The sequence below is a fragment of the Vigna angularis genome, chromosome 1, assembly GCF_016808095.1.
Source record: "Vigna angularis cultivar LongXiaoDou No.4 chromosome 1, ASM1680809v1, whole genome shotgun sequence".
NCBI lineage: Eukaryota > Viridiplantae > Streptophyta > Magnoliopsida > Fabales > Fabaceae > Vigna > Vigna angularis.
The window spans coordinates 6,654,048-6,669,717 of record NC_068970.1 but is presented as its reverse complement, the minus strand read 5'-3'; the positions used below and the strand labels follow the sequence as shown (position 1 = coordinate 6,669,717).

At 30.5% G+C, this 15,670-nt stretch overlaps 2 protein-coding genes and 1 pseudogene across 2 annotated transcripts; 2 read left to right on the top strand and 1 right to left on the bottom strand.

The window, feature by feature from the left end:
- LOC108322146 (pathogenesis-related protein PR-1) lies at positions 1 to 734 on the top strand. The gene has a single exon (XM_017554139.2). The coding sequence runs from the start codon at positions 45 to 47 to the stop codon at positions 639 to 641; it is 597 nt and encodes a 198-aa protein (XP_017409628.1). The 5' UTR covers positions 1 to 44; the 3' UTR covers positions 642 to 734.
- A 5,359-nt stretch (positions 735 to 6,093) lies between these two features.
- LOC108322152 (pathogenesis-related protein PR-1) lies at positions 6,094 to 6,863 on the bottom strand. Its single transcript, XM_017554146.2, has one exon. It carries the CDS (start codon positions 6,806 to 6,808, stop codon positions 6,287 to 6,289), a length of 522 nt encoding a protein of 173 aa, XP_017409635.1. The 5' UTR covers positions 6,809 to 6,863; the 3' UTR covers positions 6,094 to 6,286.
- A 4,396-nt stretch (positions 6,864 to 11,259) lies between these two features.
- LOC128194031 (ethylene-responsive transcription factor ERF061-like) lies at positions 11,260 to 12,978 on the top strand (annotated as a pseudogene).
- Positions 12,979 to 15,670: the final 2,692 nt, after the last annotated feature.

Sequence of the window (15,670 nt, the reverse complement as noted above, 5' to 3'; positions counted from 1 at the left end):
CTGCATAGCTCAAAACTCTGTGACACACACCAGACCAAGTGACAATGAAAACCCTCCTGTTCTTGCTTCTCGGTCTTGTCACCTTCATCAGCAATGCTAACACTCTCCCAGACAGTCCTCAATCTAAATCTTCAATTCCTCAATTGACCCAACAGAAAAGGCCTGATAATGAAACCATATACAGGGTGTCAAAGCAACTATGCTGGGGTTGCATGGCGGAGTCATTAGAGTTCTTGTTCAGGCACAACTTGGTGAGAGCAACCAAGTGGGAGCTTCCACTGATGTGGGACTTCCAGCTGGAGCAGTACGCGAGGTGGTGGGCTAGTCAAAGGCAAGCAGATTGTAAACTGGAACATTCTTTCCCAGAAAATGATTTCAAGCTTGGAGAGAACATTTTCTGGGGTAGTGGCTCGGCGTGGACACCGTCTGATGCTGTGAGAGTGTGGGCTGATGAAGAGAAGTACTACACCTATGCCACCAATTCCTGTGTACCGGGTCAGATGTGTGGCCATTACACTCAGATAGTGTGGAAGAGCACCAGAAGAATTGGATGTGCCCGTGTTGTATGCGACGATGGAGATGTCTTCATGACTTGTAATTATGATCCCGTCGGCAATTATGTTGGAGAGCGACCCTATTAAATTATATAAAGTATGTGTGCATGATTATGCATGTAGCTAGAATGAAAAAACAGTATTAGATTATGTAATTGCTGAACTGCTTGCTATTGTGAATGTGAATTGAGTTTCTCATATATACATTTGCTGAGTGGAATAATTTTGTGGAATTGATTAAATTAATTATTAACCAGTACGTGTTGCTTCTTCTTAAATTTATCCAGTGCCATGTGAATTCCTTCTGATTTGCCAACTATGGCAGCTTGAGTTGTCTGATATGCACGACTTACTTCACTGCATTATCCATTGCTCTTAGTTTATCGGGGCACCCAACACAACCCATTATTCATAAACCTTAATTTACTAATACCAATTTGATTTTAATTTTTGTATGCAAGTTTATGTCATATTCAATCTTAGTTGTCAGACATTCTCTGTTCATTTATTGAATTAATAAAAAGTTTATTATATAAGTGGAATCAGTGTTTGAGCAGTAAATTTAACAAAATGTGACACAGTGAAAGAAACAAACCCACTGGTTAACAGGGGTGGGCAAAATGCAATTATTTAATTTAACTATTTTAACTATTATGAAATTAAACTAAACTTTGAATTCAACTATAACATAATTTAACTAATTATCTCTAGCCTTTCTATTTTAAATCATAGTTGGGTTGAGATTTGTTTTTCAATTATATTCATTTAATATTTTTTTATTAGAAGATGCTAGTTTTCTAGTAACATAGTTTAACTAAAATTTTATTATCTCCAGCCATTCTATTTTGAATCATATCTTTAATATTATAAATTATATTTCAATTTAGTGTAAGATATACTAATTTAATTTTTAAAAACTAAATTAATAAAACAATTGAATGTGATTTTTATTTTAAAGATAACTTCTTTTATATTTTTCAATTAAGTTCCGAATCAATTTAGTTTATTTCAAATATTTTTTAACAATCCAGTTAATTATGAGCACGGCCAAAATTGTCATTCACCATTACCAATACTATAAAATTGAGACCAAAAGACACATTACTTTCAACTAATTGCTTTCGTTAATCTATATGAATTTTTTTTAAAGTCAATCTATTTAAAAACGAGAAAGTATAAATTTCACTAATACGAAGAAAAACTTTAGTAAAATATGTATATCTAAATAAAAATAAGTGCTAGTAATGAGTGGAGATAGATAGTTTCTTAGCAATTTTATTATAAATGAATGGTTAAATAATTGTTAGATTACATCTATGGTATAAAATTCTGAAAATTGAACTGACCTCTTTGTAGCATGTTATTAATTTATTTATAAATTAAAAATATAATTATGTATATGAAAATTGGTCGGCATGACATGTTGTGCACTATCTAGTAATTTATCATCCAGCGTGCTCCGAAAGATTCTTTAACTCAAGAAACCTATTTGTTAAATTGACCGGAAGCATTAAAACATTTTATAATAAGCGTCACACAACATTCTTAATTTTTTTTATGGGTTGTAGTACATTGCATGGGTTATAACTTGGTTTGTTGGGTTGGACATCCTTTGATTCATTTTACAAAAAGGTTATTTTAACTAATTTTACATGTTGTTTTGGGTATAAGATCAAGTCACTTCAAATATCTACAAAATTTTTCTTGTGATGTCGTTATCCGTGCAAAAGTTTAGAATAATGGTAATAAATGTACAGTAAATCTGATAATTTATCTTTTACCTTTGACCTATATTTATAATATTTATAATTTTTATATTTATAGTTTTTGACATGAGCTTGAAATTAGTGAAACCTTAATCTTGGTCCAATCTCAGCCTAGTGTCTCTAATTACCATTTACCTTAATCTTTGTAGATAAATATGGTTATTGACTAAGGCCGGACGTCTCTATTTTTTGCCGTTTAGTCTTGGCTATCGATTATGTCGCATTCCCTCACTAAGTTGCTTCCTGTCCTATAGGATCGTCTGACTTGATTGGTGTGGAGTGTGTATATGGCTGTCCGATCCATACGGTACACATGTAAAAATATTAGTTCAATTTAGTCTATTATAGGCTGACAATAAGTTTATTAGTTTACCTAAATTTCAGATTTAAAATAAAAAATAATAATATTTCAATAAATTAAAATTTCTTATAATACATAATAAATTATAGAGTATTAAAAATGTCTCATTAAAGGATAAGAAATTTGATGAAAATTTATAAGTTTATTGTTTTAAAGTTTTTGGATTAAAAGTTGTGTTAATATTTATGTATAGATTGAATTTATGTCTTGTGTTTGTATTTTCTTAGTTGTAACTTTTTAGTGATATTTCTCGGAATGACTCATTAGTGTATTAAAAGTTTTTATGATAGAAAATCAAATAAATGTGTCTCATCACGATGAACGTCGTACTTGTAGCTTGAAATTCTTTTGTTTAAGGAGGAAGTACTAAATTCAAAAGATTCACACTTAAGAGAAATTATTGAAAATTCAAATATGAGTCTAAGTCTCACATTGAGTAAATATGATAAAGTTGAGTACCATATAGAGATGAAGACATGTAAACTCATTAGTTTAAGGTTTTAGGGTATCAATCTTTATGTAGGTTGACGTCATATTTCATTGACGTCGTACTTTTTGAAAGACCCATCAAAAAGTATATATGCTCATTAACTGATTTTGTTAGGCCTTTGTGTGTTAATCTTTATGTGTTGGTTGAACACCCATTGTTATAAGATTTTGGATTGAAGATGATATTAAATTTTATGTGTAGATTGATTTCATGTTTTATTAATGTTATATATTTTCGGTTATGCTCTCTTGAAAAACTAGTCTAAAAGTAAGTATGTTCAATAACTTATTTTGTTATATTTTTATTAGATTGACCTTCACTTGTCAATATTTATGTGAGTTGACCTTGTGTGTGGGTTGAGAATTCATTATCCTAAGGTTTTGTGTTGAAACTGATACTAATTATTGCGTGAGTTGAACGGTTATTATCTTAAGATTTTTTGAATTGAAGGTTACGTTAATTCGTATATGGATTCATTTATATTATATTTCTTTGATATTTTTTTTTAAAATTTCATTAAAAAGTTATAAGTATGTTGAATAGTTTTTTTGTTAGACCTATATTGACACTACCAATGCTCCCTCAACTAGTCCAAACTTAAGTCTTGTCTAAGCAACTCAACAGGGAAAGGTTTGATAGTGAGAACATATACAGTGTGTGCACCCAGCGATGCTGGGGTTGCACTGCACAGTCACTAAGAGTTATTGTACATTAACAACTTGATCAGAATGAGAACATTCTTTCCAAAACATTTTGTTTTTCAATTTACTTATTTTTACACGTTGTTACTTGAAACACTTAAATCCCAGCATCTGAGTCAAGGTTGGAATAAAGTATTTATCCTTCCAGGTGAAGTGTATCTGATTGTCAACTCTGCAAACTTGAGTTGCCTGCTGATATGATGAATTTCTTTCTTTTTTTAAAACTTAGGAAACTAAAAAATAACAAGATACGATACAAAAGTATATTTTATCCTAAAATCTTTATAACTATGCAAAATTGGGCTTATTTGTGTGAGGAATTAAGTATTCGTGTGACAAATAACTAAAATCTAAATTACCACTATTATGCTTTTCACATACTAATACTTATACTCTCTCGTCTTTAAGCATATATAAATTTCTTTTATGGGAAAAAATGACACGTATCACCTCCTTAATTATTGTAAAGTTAACATATTTAATATTAAATAAAAAGTATAAAAAATAAAAAATAGTTTTAAAACATTAAAATTAAAGATTTTTATTCAGAAAACGATGCAATTATTATATATTTACAGTATAAAAAATATAATTATCTTATGAAAGTCATATCATTTAGGAGAATATTATTTTACTATAAAAAATAAATAGTTATAAAATACATACTTAAATTTATTAAATAATTATTATATTTTCATATAATTTTAATACAAATACAAATATAATTAAAATAAGAAGTATGAGCATTTTTTATAATAAAAGAGACTACTGTAATTTCTTCAAAATTAAATCATTTAATTTTTTTTGTTTATAAACAAAATCTTTAACTTTTATATTTTAAACTTTAATTTTATACTGTTACAATTTGTTATTTTAAATCAATATGTGATGTTTAAAGAAAATAAGTGGGTAAGCATTATTTTATTGAAAACATAACTTCCTGAACATCATTTATTAAAAATATTATATATATATATTGTTAATTTATGTAACCTCTTAAAATGTTTTAAATTTTAGTTACAAAAATATCCTCATACGATAAATTTTAATTATAAAAATATCCTCATATGCTAAGTTTTAAAGTTAAAGTTATTTGAATAATTTTTTATTTTTTATTTTAAAATAAAAATAAAAAATATTAAAATATTCATGTGTTTAAAATATGTCTTTTTTATTAATAGAGATTTTTTTATCAACTAAAATTTGAAACACTTTAAAAAATTAATTAAGTTAGCAAACCCCTATATTATATATATATATATATATATATATATGGTATCAAATTTTAATTGATAAAAATATCATTATATATTATAGATTCTAAATTTTAAGATTAAGGATATTTGAATAATTTTTAATTTTTTTATTTTAAATTAAAAATAAAAATTATTAAAATATCTTCTATTTAAAGTATATTTTTTTTTATGAATAAGGATTCTTTTGTCAACTAAAATTTGATACACTTTGAGAGATCGCATAATTCTTTAAACATATCATAATTCTTTAAACATATCAGTTTATTAGAGTTGGGAGAATTTACTTTAAATGCTTAATTAATTTAAATAATTTATCTTTATTGAATGTATTTTTTTTTTCATTGATAAGGAAGAAGAATATTTTTTTTTCATTGATAAGGAAGAAGAATATTTTTTTAAACTTAAAAAAAGAAGGATTTAGCTAATCTATACAATTCTTATTTTTTAAAATCGTAAAACGTTTTTGGAGTATTTCAACCTAAAGTAGTTTCTTTTTTTCTCGTTTGATGAAGCATGTTTCTTTAGTTTTTTTATCATCTTTTATGTCACCTCATTAAAGTTGGTTTAGTCCAAGGGTATTCAAATATCATGTACTAAATTGCTAACTAATTCAACTGAAAATAGATTAAATTAAATACGACTATAACAAGTCACATCTTTATCTTCCATTTTTATCTGGGCTTACCACTACCACTTGGCCATAGCTACCATTCTGTCTATTTTGATAATCTGGTTTCATCCTCACCATATAATTTTTTTGGATATGCCTCAAAAATTACATTAGCAACACTCTTGGAAAGGAAATGATGAGACCAACCGGATACAAGCTTATGATGATCATAGTACGACACAAATCTAGCTAGAAAAAAAAAGCTTTAAAATGCTACGTGTGACTGGACAGATTCCTAAGAACAACTATTCTGATTTCCAAATTTGCTTAAATGTTAAGAAAAGAAATCCAAAAAGCAAAGGAAAGAAAGCATATTACTATTAGAAATTTGGTGTTGATATTAGACAAGCAATAAAAACAAGGATACAGAGTAGCTACAGGATTGAAGACAAGAGACAGAGGCAGAATTAAAGCCACATGGGAAACAGATGGCAGAGGAGAACATGGGCAGGATAATGTGTTGTCTGAGTGGTTATAATTAGAGAAATTCAGTAAGGTTTTTCTCCATAGTAGTTACCAGGAGGGTCGTAGTTGCAGGTCATGAAGGTGCCCTTCCCTCCAGAGCAAACAACGCTAGCACAACCAACCTTCCTAGTAGTGTTCCACACAATCTGAGTATAATGTCCACACATCTCTCCATCCGCACAAGAATTGTGCCAATAATTGTACCATTGACGCTCTTCAACCCATGCACTAACAGCCTGTGCTGGCTTCCACCCCGTCCCACTGCCCCAGAATATGTTCTCACCATAAGGCCCATTCGAATGCTCCAGGGCACAATCACTTCGCCTCTGGTTTGCATACCACTGGGCGTACCGTACCAGTTTGTAGTCCCACACCAAGGGACGCTGCCTCACCGACGCACGTGCTGCATTCTGGGGGATCAGAAATTGGTTTGCAAAGCTTCTCGGTTGGTTTTGGGTTGGCACAACAATACCATGGGTGCTTGTGGTTAGCAACACAAACAAAGCTAGTGTGAAAAAACAATGTCTTGAAATGCAGTGCCTCATTTTGATGTTGTGTTGGAGATTTGAGGATGTTTTGTAGGTAGGAGGAAGGGGTGTTATATAGAGGGGTGGGGGTTGAGATTAGAGTTCGAGAGTGGTTATGTTGTCAACTGTTTTGGCCTTGGTGGCATCCATGTTCCACAATGATTGCCATTTTTAATTCTTAGTTAAAGCAAATGTAGTTAATTCAAACCATAGTCAGTTACTCTGTTTTTTCATTCCCTAAATTTTCATTGGCCAGCTATTCATTAATTTCCACGTTTGTAGGCCAAAGACGTTGAGTTGAGTTGAGATTCCCTTCCTTTTGCACATGGGATACTTTTCTGGTCTGAGTGATTGGATAATGTGCACCAATTTTATTAAATTTTAGGCAAATTGAGCTCCATTGTTGGGAACTACTTTCAATTCCAAAATAATACATCTCATTCAAATCGTACAATAAAATAAAGGGCTTGACTGACTGAAATTTTGGTATTCATTACGGTTTCTTACCTCTCTTTGTGGAGTTCTTTATAATTTTTTTTTTTCAATTTAGCGATCTAAATTTCCCGTGGGTTTATCATTTTTGACAAATATATTTCGGCCTGACATGTGATATGATATGTCAGTCACATGATTAGTTAAAGGGACTCATTGCGACATGTGTGATTATCGTACATAATTTACGTTTTGCTATCTGATTGCATTATTTAATCTATTTTAATATTGTGTATATATATATATATATATATATATGTAATATCGATGAATTTTGATACATTAGTAAGTATAATTTTCTTTTAAAGAAATTAAAAAGAAAAATATAAGTATATATCTGTAGGGGGGAATTAAAGTATTTCAAAGTACGTTAAAAATTGAGATATGAAAAAAAAATGTTGTAAAAAAATTAAAGCAAATAAATCTTAGATTAAATAATTTCAGATACAGATTTAATATAAAATCTATACATAATACAAAGAATTTATTTTCAAAAAAACATGAAATGATAATTTAGGAGAATACATATAGACACAACAAAAATGTATCAAAATTTTAAGAAAATGTTTTCATTTCTCCAAGATTAACAAGAAAGTAGTACAGTATAACAATGTTTTGAGTTTGTCATAAAGGTAAGATAGAACACCAAATGTCACTAGAAATACTATAATCCTTGGATATATTGGAATGAAAATATGATAGTAAATAAATAGATTTTGTAAATATTTTACCACAAAATGTTCAAAAGTTTGATTCCATATGGATTATCGTGGATAGACTAATGAAGTTTGTTCACCTCTTATCCACTTACCCATCAACATCATTAAATTATTAGAAAAACTGATTAAATTATACATAAGAGAAATTGTAACATTACATGAAATTCCAGTATTGTATCTGTAGAGATTTTATGTTTACTTATAAATTTTGGAGAAATTTGCATCAAGCCTTAGAAATAAAATTCCACCTTAGCTTAATTTTTCATTTCCTATGGATATTGTGAAAGAATCATTCAATTTTTGGAATATTTATTAAGAGTCTGCGTGTTAGAAGGTTAACATCAATACTTGTCCTTGATTGTATTAAGATGAAATAATATTGTATAAAGGGTGAATCTTTTTATTCAAATAGTTATTATAAAAATAATTTATAATTATTTTCTTTAGATAAAAATGAAGAAAGAAAAGGAAAATTTAAATACGTATGTTATTTTATTTCATATTAATTTATCTCCATAATATTTGTTATCACTTCCTTTAATTATTTGTTTTTGTTTCTTTTTGTCTTTGAAAATGATAAAATAAATACATGTGTATATATTATCACACGTAAATGGATGACTTCCCTATACATTAAACAATTTTCTACCTTGATATAAGCTACATTTTTGGATATGCATGGAATATGAACACCCAAAACTATATCATGACTTTCAGGGCACAAGATCGACACTCCTCACATTTATTGATAGTTTAATCTTTAGCCATCTCCATTACATCCACTCGTATGAACCCTTTCCACACTATGTCATTTAACTAGTCTACTTCTGAAAAATATATAAATAAAATTTCATAACTACTATTAAAATCATGTATATGTATATATATATATATATATATATATATATATATATATATATATATATATATATATATATATATATGTAAGTAAACAAATACTGATGTGGTTATAAGTCTTATAAGATACTGAAGTAAAATAAAAATAAAGTTGTGAAATATATTTAATGAATAATTATAATTTTATATATAACTTATAAATTGAATCATTGGATTCTAAATAAAAAAAAACTAAAATAAATTGTTTACTTATAATTTAATTAAAATTAAATCAATTTATTAACTACAAAATAATGTGATAAGAACATAACAACTTTCATTTTAAATTAAAAAAATAATAATTTTAACTTTTTTTTAAAGACTGAATTTAATCTTTTGAAGATAAGAGATCAAACTCAATATTACCTATAAATGATCAATTTAATAATTTATTTTGTAAAATATTTAATTATAGTATTTATACGAGATTAGTATTCAAATATTAGTAAATTACAATGAAAGTATTAAATAATTAATATTTATATACATTTATTGTTTGTTTGGAATAAAGTGAATGTATCACTTACATTTTAAACAGACAAACTTGTAATCTAATCAAACTCATCTTAAGCCAAAAGAAACTTATTGTTTGGTCATTGTTTCTTCTAGTGAATAATATATATTATTTGGTTGTTATATGACTGTGGGAATAATCCAATGCTCTTTTATAAGATTTGTATTTTTTATTTATTTAGATTTAGTTTAATTCATAAAATCTTCTTCTAGTTATTTTTTTTTAAATATGAAGTGATTGTTGTCATTATATTTATCTAGATGATTTGAAGAATGAAAAATACAATAGATTTTAAATTTTAATTATTTTTATTTTTAATATTTTTAAATTAAAAATTGTACATATGACTCAAAATAAATTTAAACATATAAATAATATTGTTTTTGATTTTTTTTATATTAAAATTTTTCAATATAGAAAAATATGATAGTTTATGGATGTAATATGATAAATTTTATCTGTTAATTGAGTTAAGATGGATATAATTAAAAGTTGTTCTGATTTAGTTATATGTTATTATTTTTAAATAAAATCGAAATAAATATGATGTAAGTTCTTTTTAACTTTTTTTAAGCTATATACTTTTAGGTTTATAAGAGTTATTTATGCTTTAGATTTAGATGCTCGAAGGAAAGATTTTTTTATTTTTATTAAAGAGTAATTCTATTTTAGTTTGTTATGATTTATTTGATTTATTGAGTGATTTATTATAATATTCAAAGAAGGTGATGCTAATATTTGTATTTTTTTATTTTTTATTTGTAATAATTTGTAATGATGAATTATTGTTAAGTTTTGGAATAACATCATCAAAATTCATACTAATACATAACACGAGTTTATTGGAAATAACCTGTAATAATATAATGATTAACTAACTAAACTAATGTCCATCCAATAATTCAGCCTAAATTGAGGAATTATTTTTGAGTTTGATTAGAGGTTGTTTGCATTTTAACTAATTTTGTGTGAAAGTAATAATAACCCTGCTAAACAATATGACACGCAAAATGTGGAGGGATGTGCGAAAGATGAGTGCTACTTTACACCACATGTATTTGCAATTCCAATGATTTAGGATTAAGAAAAAATTAAGCATTTAACAAGGGATTATATTAGGAAAATAAGTATAACATTTTCTAAAAGAGGACAAGACTTTCGTAAAGCAGAGAGTTGTCGTGTGTGTTCATAGACATTTACGCCTTGATCTTCGGACTCTCAATTCCCGCCAGAGTTACCGGACAAAGAAAAAACACCTAATCATTGTTACGGTGACTTGTGAATTAATCAACTAACATTCCCCGTTCTCCGGTAATGGAACATGGACTTGAACAGTTAATTTTAACAAGTGTATCGCAAATATTAACTTTGTAATTAAAGATAAAAGTATTTCTGTTAGTCTACTTTTATCGTAATTTATAGTTTATCTCTTTATTATTTTTAATAAAAAACTTATTTATAAGTATTTATTATCAAGACTCAGCTAAGGTACCTATATCATGCTTCACGAGTCCCGGGGATTAGCATAATTTATGCAAGTTACCAATGCCTTTGACTACACGTTTCTGCGTAAAAAAACGCGCCTAAAGGTAAAATTATTATTTATTGTTTTGGTAAGAAGAAAATAAAACGTAGTATAACATAAAATAGGTTTAATGTCTCCGTAATTCCCTATTTTGGTCATGAATTTCAAATAGGTCCTCTTCATTTTCGGCGTATCAATTGAGTCCTTTTTTTTATAAAATTGAATCAATTACAGGTCTGCCGTTAATTTGGACAAACGGCCGTTACAATATTAGTTACGTGGTGCGTTACTGATCAGACGTGGCATTTAAAATTAATTTGGACAAATGTATATTCAGTTTAGGTAAGGCCAAAATAGGAAATTTGAAAAAATTAAAGGCATCTGCAGAAGACTCCATCTTCTCTTCTGAACGAGAGAAATCCAGAGACACTTACCTCTGCCCACATAGCCACCGCAAAAAGGGGACGACCTCGACGGTGACCTCAGGCGCCATCGGAACCACGACCGACCGCGGCGCCGCTGTCTTCTATTCTTCGAGCGCGAGGCTGACGCCGGCCACCCAGGACGTTGCCCATGCCGCCGCTCGTCACCAGGATCAAGACGGTCGCGACGCTTCTTCTTTCTCCGCACGCGGCTCAGATTTGCCAGTGCTACACGCAACCAACGCCAGCAACCGCCACCAGCGCTGCTTCGGATCCAGTCGCCACGCCGCCGCTGCTTCAAATCGGGCCGCCTCTAGTGCCTCCGTGGTTCAATTCCGCTCGCGCCGGTGCAGCTGCAGTTCCCAACCACCGTCACTGACGCGTGACTCCTTTAGAGGTTCGAAATCCTGATTTGGCTTGGGCTCGATTTTGTTAATGATGGCTGAAGAAAGTAGTGGTAATTTTATTTCTCAGTCCAGCATTGAACTGTGTGAGGGAATGGAAGAAACTGTAGATGATGCAGGTGGGGAAAGTATGAATCTGGAGGAAGAGGGACCAGTTTTTAAATTTGGACACTATTTTTTCTTTCCTTCTACAGTTAGGAAGAGAGACCAGTTTTTTTCCAGTGACCTTCTTCGTATACATAACCCTCCTCTTTTGGCTTGCCAGTCTTCCGGTAAAACGACGCTGGAGATTAAGGTTTGGCCAAAACCATGGACGGAATGCAAGAAAGAAACTCACAGCTTGGAACTGATATTGGGTCCTCCTTATCAAAGCTAATATTAACCAGTGGCTCAAACACCCTGGACTCAATCTTCTCAGATTGTCCCCCAACAAACGCCGCCAGTAGCAACTCCGTGTTGGACTATTTAGAACCCTTTGGATCTTCCGGGTTTGAGCCTTTGGGCTCTTCCGTCTACCTTCGCCAGAAGGACATCCTCCAAAAGTTCTACCAAGAAAGCCGGGGGAACGGGAACGGCAACGGCAACGGATCTCTTCTTCCCACTTCCTTGGCAAACCCGTCTATAAATTCTCTTTACACTGCTTCGTTGACTTCTTCTTTGACCAACCCTTCCAAGAAAAAGCTCTACAGGGGAGTGAGACAGAGACACTGGGGCAAATGGGTCGCCGAAATTAGACTTCCCCAATTTGAAGGACCCGACCAAGCTGGGGTTCGGAGATTCCGCCAGATTGAACGCCTTGAAGAGCTCCGTCGACGCCAAAATCCAGGCCATATGTCAGAAGGTGAAAAGGGAGAGAGCCAAAAAGATCGCCGCCAAGAAGCTCAGTTCTGCCACCGCTCACGCAACCCGCAAGGAGAGCGAGAAGATCAATTCCTCCACTGAATATACATTTGTCCAAATTAATTTTAAATGCCAATGCCACGTCTGATCAGTAACGCACTCAACCATGCCACGTAATCAATACTGTAACGGCCGTTTGTCCAAATTAATGGCAGACCTGTAATTGATTCAATTTTACAAAAAAAAGGACTATACGCCGAAAATGTAGAGGACCTATTTGAAATTCATGACCAAAATAGGGACCTACGGAGACATTAAACCCATAAAATAAAGTACTTTCCGAAGATACTTAGTTTAAAAGAGAAAAATAATAAATATGAAAACATAAACATAGAGACAACTATTTTACAAAGAACATGTTATTTTAGTTATTTTATACTGAATAAGTAATTGATGACATCGATATTATACGTGGAATATCACTTGAATAAAATCAGTGTTGTTAAAATATTTTTTAAACTCACAAGTCAACAACATCAGGTTGAGTTTAAAAAAATATAACTTTTTATATGGATTAGTTTTAACGAGACTCATTTAGAATCTGGTTCATCCGAGTTAAACTCATTGTGAGTTTAATTGGCTTATCAACTAACATAATTTAATTTAATTATTTATTATTTTGTGTTTTAATATTATTAATTAATATTTTTTTATTATATTGTAGATGGGGATAAAAAAAAGATGTTTATTATAGATTTATTTATTCAAGACTCTGATATTATAAATGAACAAATGATACAAAAAATTATCAATATTCAAAACTTATTTGTTCGCCTTTTATGTTTGTTTTTTTATTACACTTTGATGGTATACTATTTTTCTTTTATTTTGAATTGTCTTATGAGTTTAACATCATTTTAGAGTAAAATTTAAGTGAGTTACTGAGTCAACCCGTTTAACTCATCAACCTGTGGTGGGTCGGACTGGGTTTGAATTTTTTCAACTCGCTAATAAGTGAGTCGGACTAGGTTAGCTCACTAAGTGACCAATCTATCATAGGCAAGCCAGGTTACGTTTTGACAGCTCTAAATAAAATGAACTTATTCATAATATAAAATTAGTTTATGTGTAAATAGATTTGAATAATTATTTATCCAGTTTTTAATTTATATAAAATAATATTAATTTCTAAAAGTAATTTTGTATACTGTAAATACTTATAAAGTATTTAATATATCTTTAACATTTTTAAGCAAATTCAAATTATTTGTTAAATATTACTGATTGATAAATATTTTTCATATTTTCTTATTTTTCCCATCATTTTTACTTTACAGTTGTATGGTTCTTTGTGAACTTTCACCTAAGTCTCTTCGATTAGGGAACGTTCTAAGTGAACTCCTAGAGTTCGTTGCTCGGTGAGAAACGTTCTTCGTGAATTCTCATATGAGTCTCTTCGACTTAGAAAACGTTCTAAGTGAACTCCTAGAGTCCGTCACTCGGTGAGGAACGTTCTTCGTGAACTCTCACCTGAGTCTCTTTGATCTAGGGAACTTTCTAAGTGAACTCCTAGAGCCCGCCGCTCGGTGAGGAACCGTTCTTCGTGAACTCTCACCTGAGTCTCTTCGACCTAGGGAACGTTTTAAGTGAACTCCTAGAGTCTGCCGCTTAGTGAGGAACATTCTCTGTGAACTCTCGACCTAGGGAATGTTCTAAGTGAATTCCTAGAGCCCGTCGCTCGGTGAGGAACGTTCTTTGTGAACTCTCACTCGAGTCTCTTCAACTGAACAATCTTGCTTGCTTGGCCGTCCGACCTTATAACCTAAGTTATTTTGATATTAGGTGCTAGCGTCACAAATGTGTTAGTCTAATCGTCTACATTCTTTTTTGACAGTTCAAATTCGAATTGTTATTTTTCTTTAGTGCAGATAACAAAATCTTGCATACGAGCCACTTGGCCAACTTTGAGCAACCGCTCGGTGAGGAACATTCTTCGTGAAGTCTTACTTGAGTCTCTTCGACCTAGGGAACATTCTAAGTGTCCGTCATTCAGTGAAAAACGTTCTCCGTGAATTCTCACATGAGTTTCATCACCCTAGGGAACTTTCTAAGTCTAGAGTCCGCCTCTAAATGCAGGGAGGAATGAAGACTTAAGGCGTATCAAACACAGACTCCCTAACACCACATGAATGACTTTCTCAAGCTCATAATAATCCTTGTGCACCTCTTCCAATAAAGAGCTTACTTGGGTTTGGGGAGCATGTGTATAGTATGAATATGTGTCAGGCCAACGGACTGGGCAAACAAACAATTCACAACTCTTAGTCAATCGATTAAGGTAGTTACAATTGATTGACAGTTAATAAAAATATTAACCATTTTTTGGTAATGGGTCAAGCCTAAGGTTAAGCTCATTTTAATATATATATATATATATATATATATATATATATATATATATATATATATATATATATATATATATATATATATATATATATATGTTTGATAGGAGGGTCAGGTAACTAATTCTGAGTACTTACTACGTAAAGTCACTGACTTGAGCGTCAGAGTGTATTTGACAAGTACCCTCCCGTATGGCTTGGACAAATAAAAAAGGGAGTTAGCAATGCAATTTGGATGATGAAGGATCGTTAGGAAGCTCATCCAGTATTCAGAACAACTTATAATGTTTTGAGTAAGGATGTTAACCTTCACCCAAAACACATATAAATGATAAGGTTGAGTAATATGTAAAAAAAAATCATAAACATACTATCTTAATATTTTGTATCAAAAGTTATTGTTAAGCTTTTGTAATTTTATTATTGTTGGTTAAGATGAACATTTTTTTTGTTATAGATAAGATCATATCTTTCTTCTTGGTTGGAGTTTTCTCATAATGCAAAATTATCTTTAATAAAATGTGAACTAAATTAAATTTTGTATCACATTATGATATTTTTTATTGATATATATACATATATATTATCATCTAAATAAAGCTATTAGACATTATTGTTATAATATAATTTTTATTAAAATAAATAAATAAAAATATAGGAAA

Bases quoted from the DNA above. Each gene is read 5' to 3' on its own strand.
- LOC108322152 (XM_017554146.2), bottom strand. From the start codon at position 6,808: ATGAGGCACTGCATTTCAAGACATTGTTTTTTCACACTAGCTTTGTTT.
- LOC108322146 (XM_017554139.2), top strand. From the start codon at position 45: ATGAAAACCCTCCTGTTCTTGCTTCTCGGTCTTGTCACCTTCATCAGC.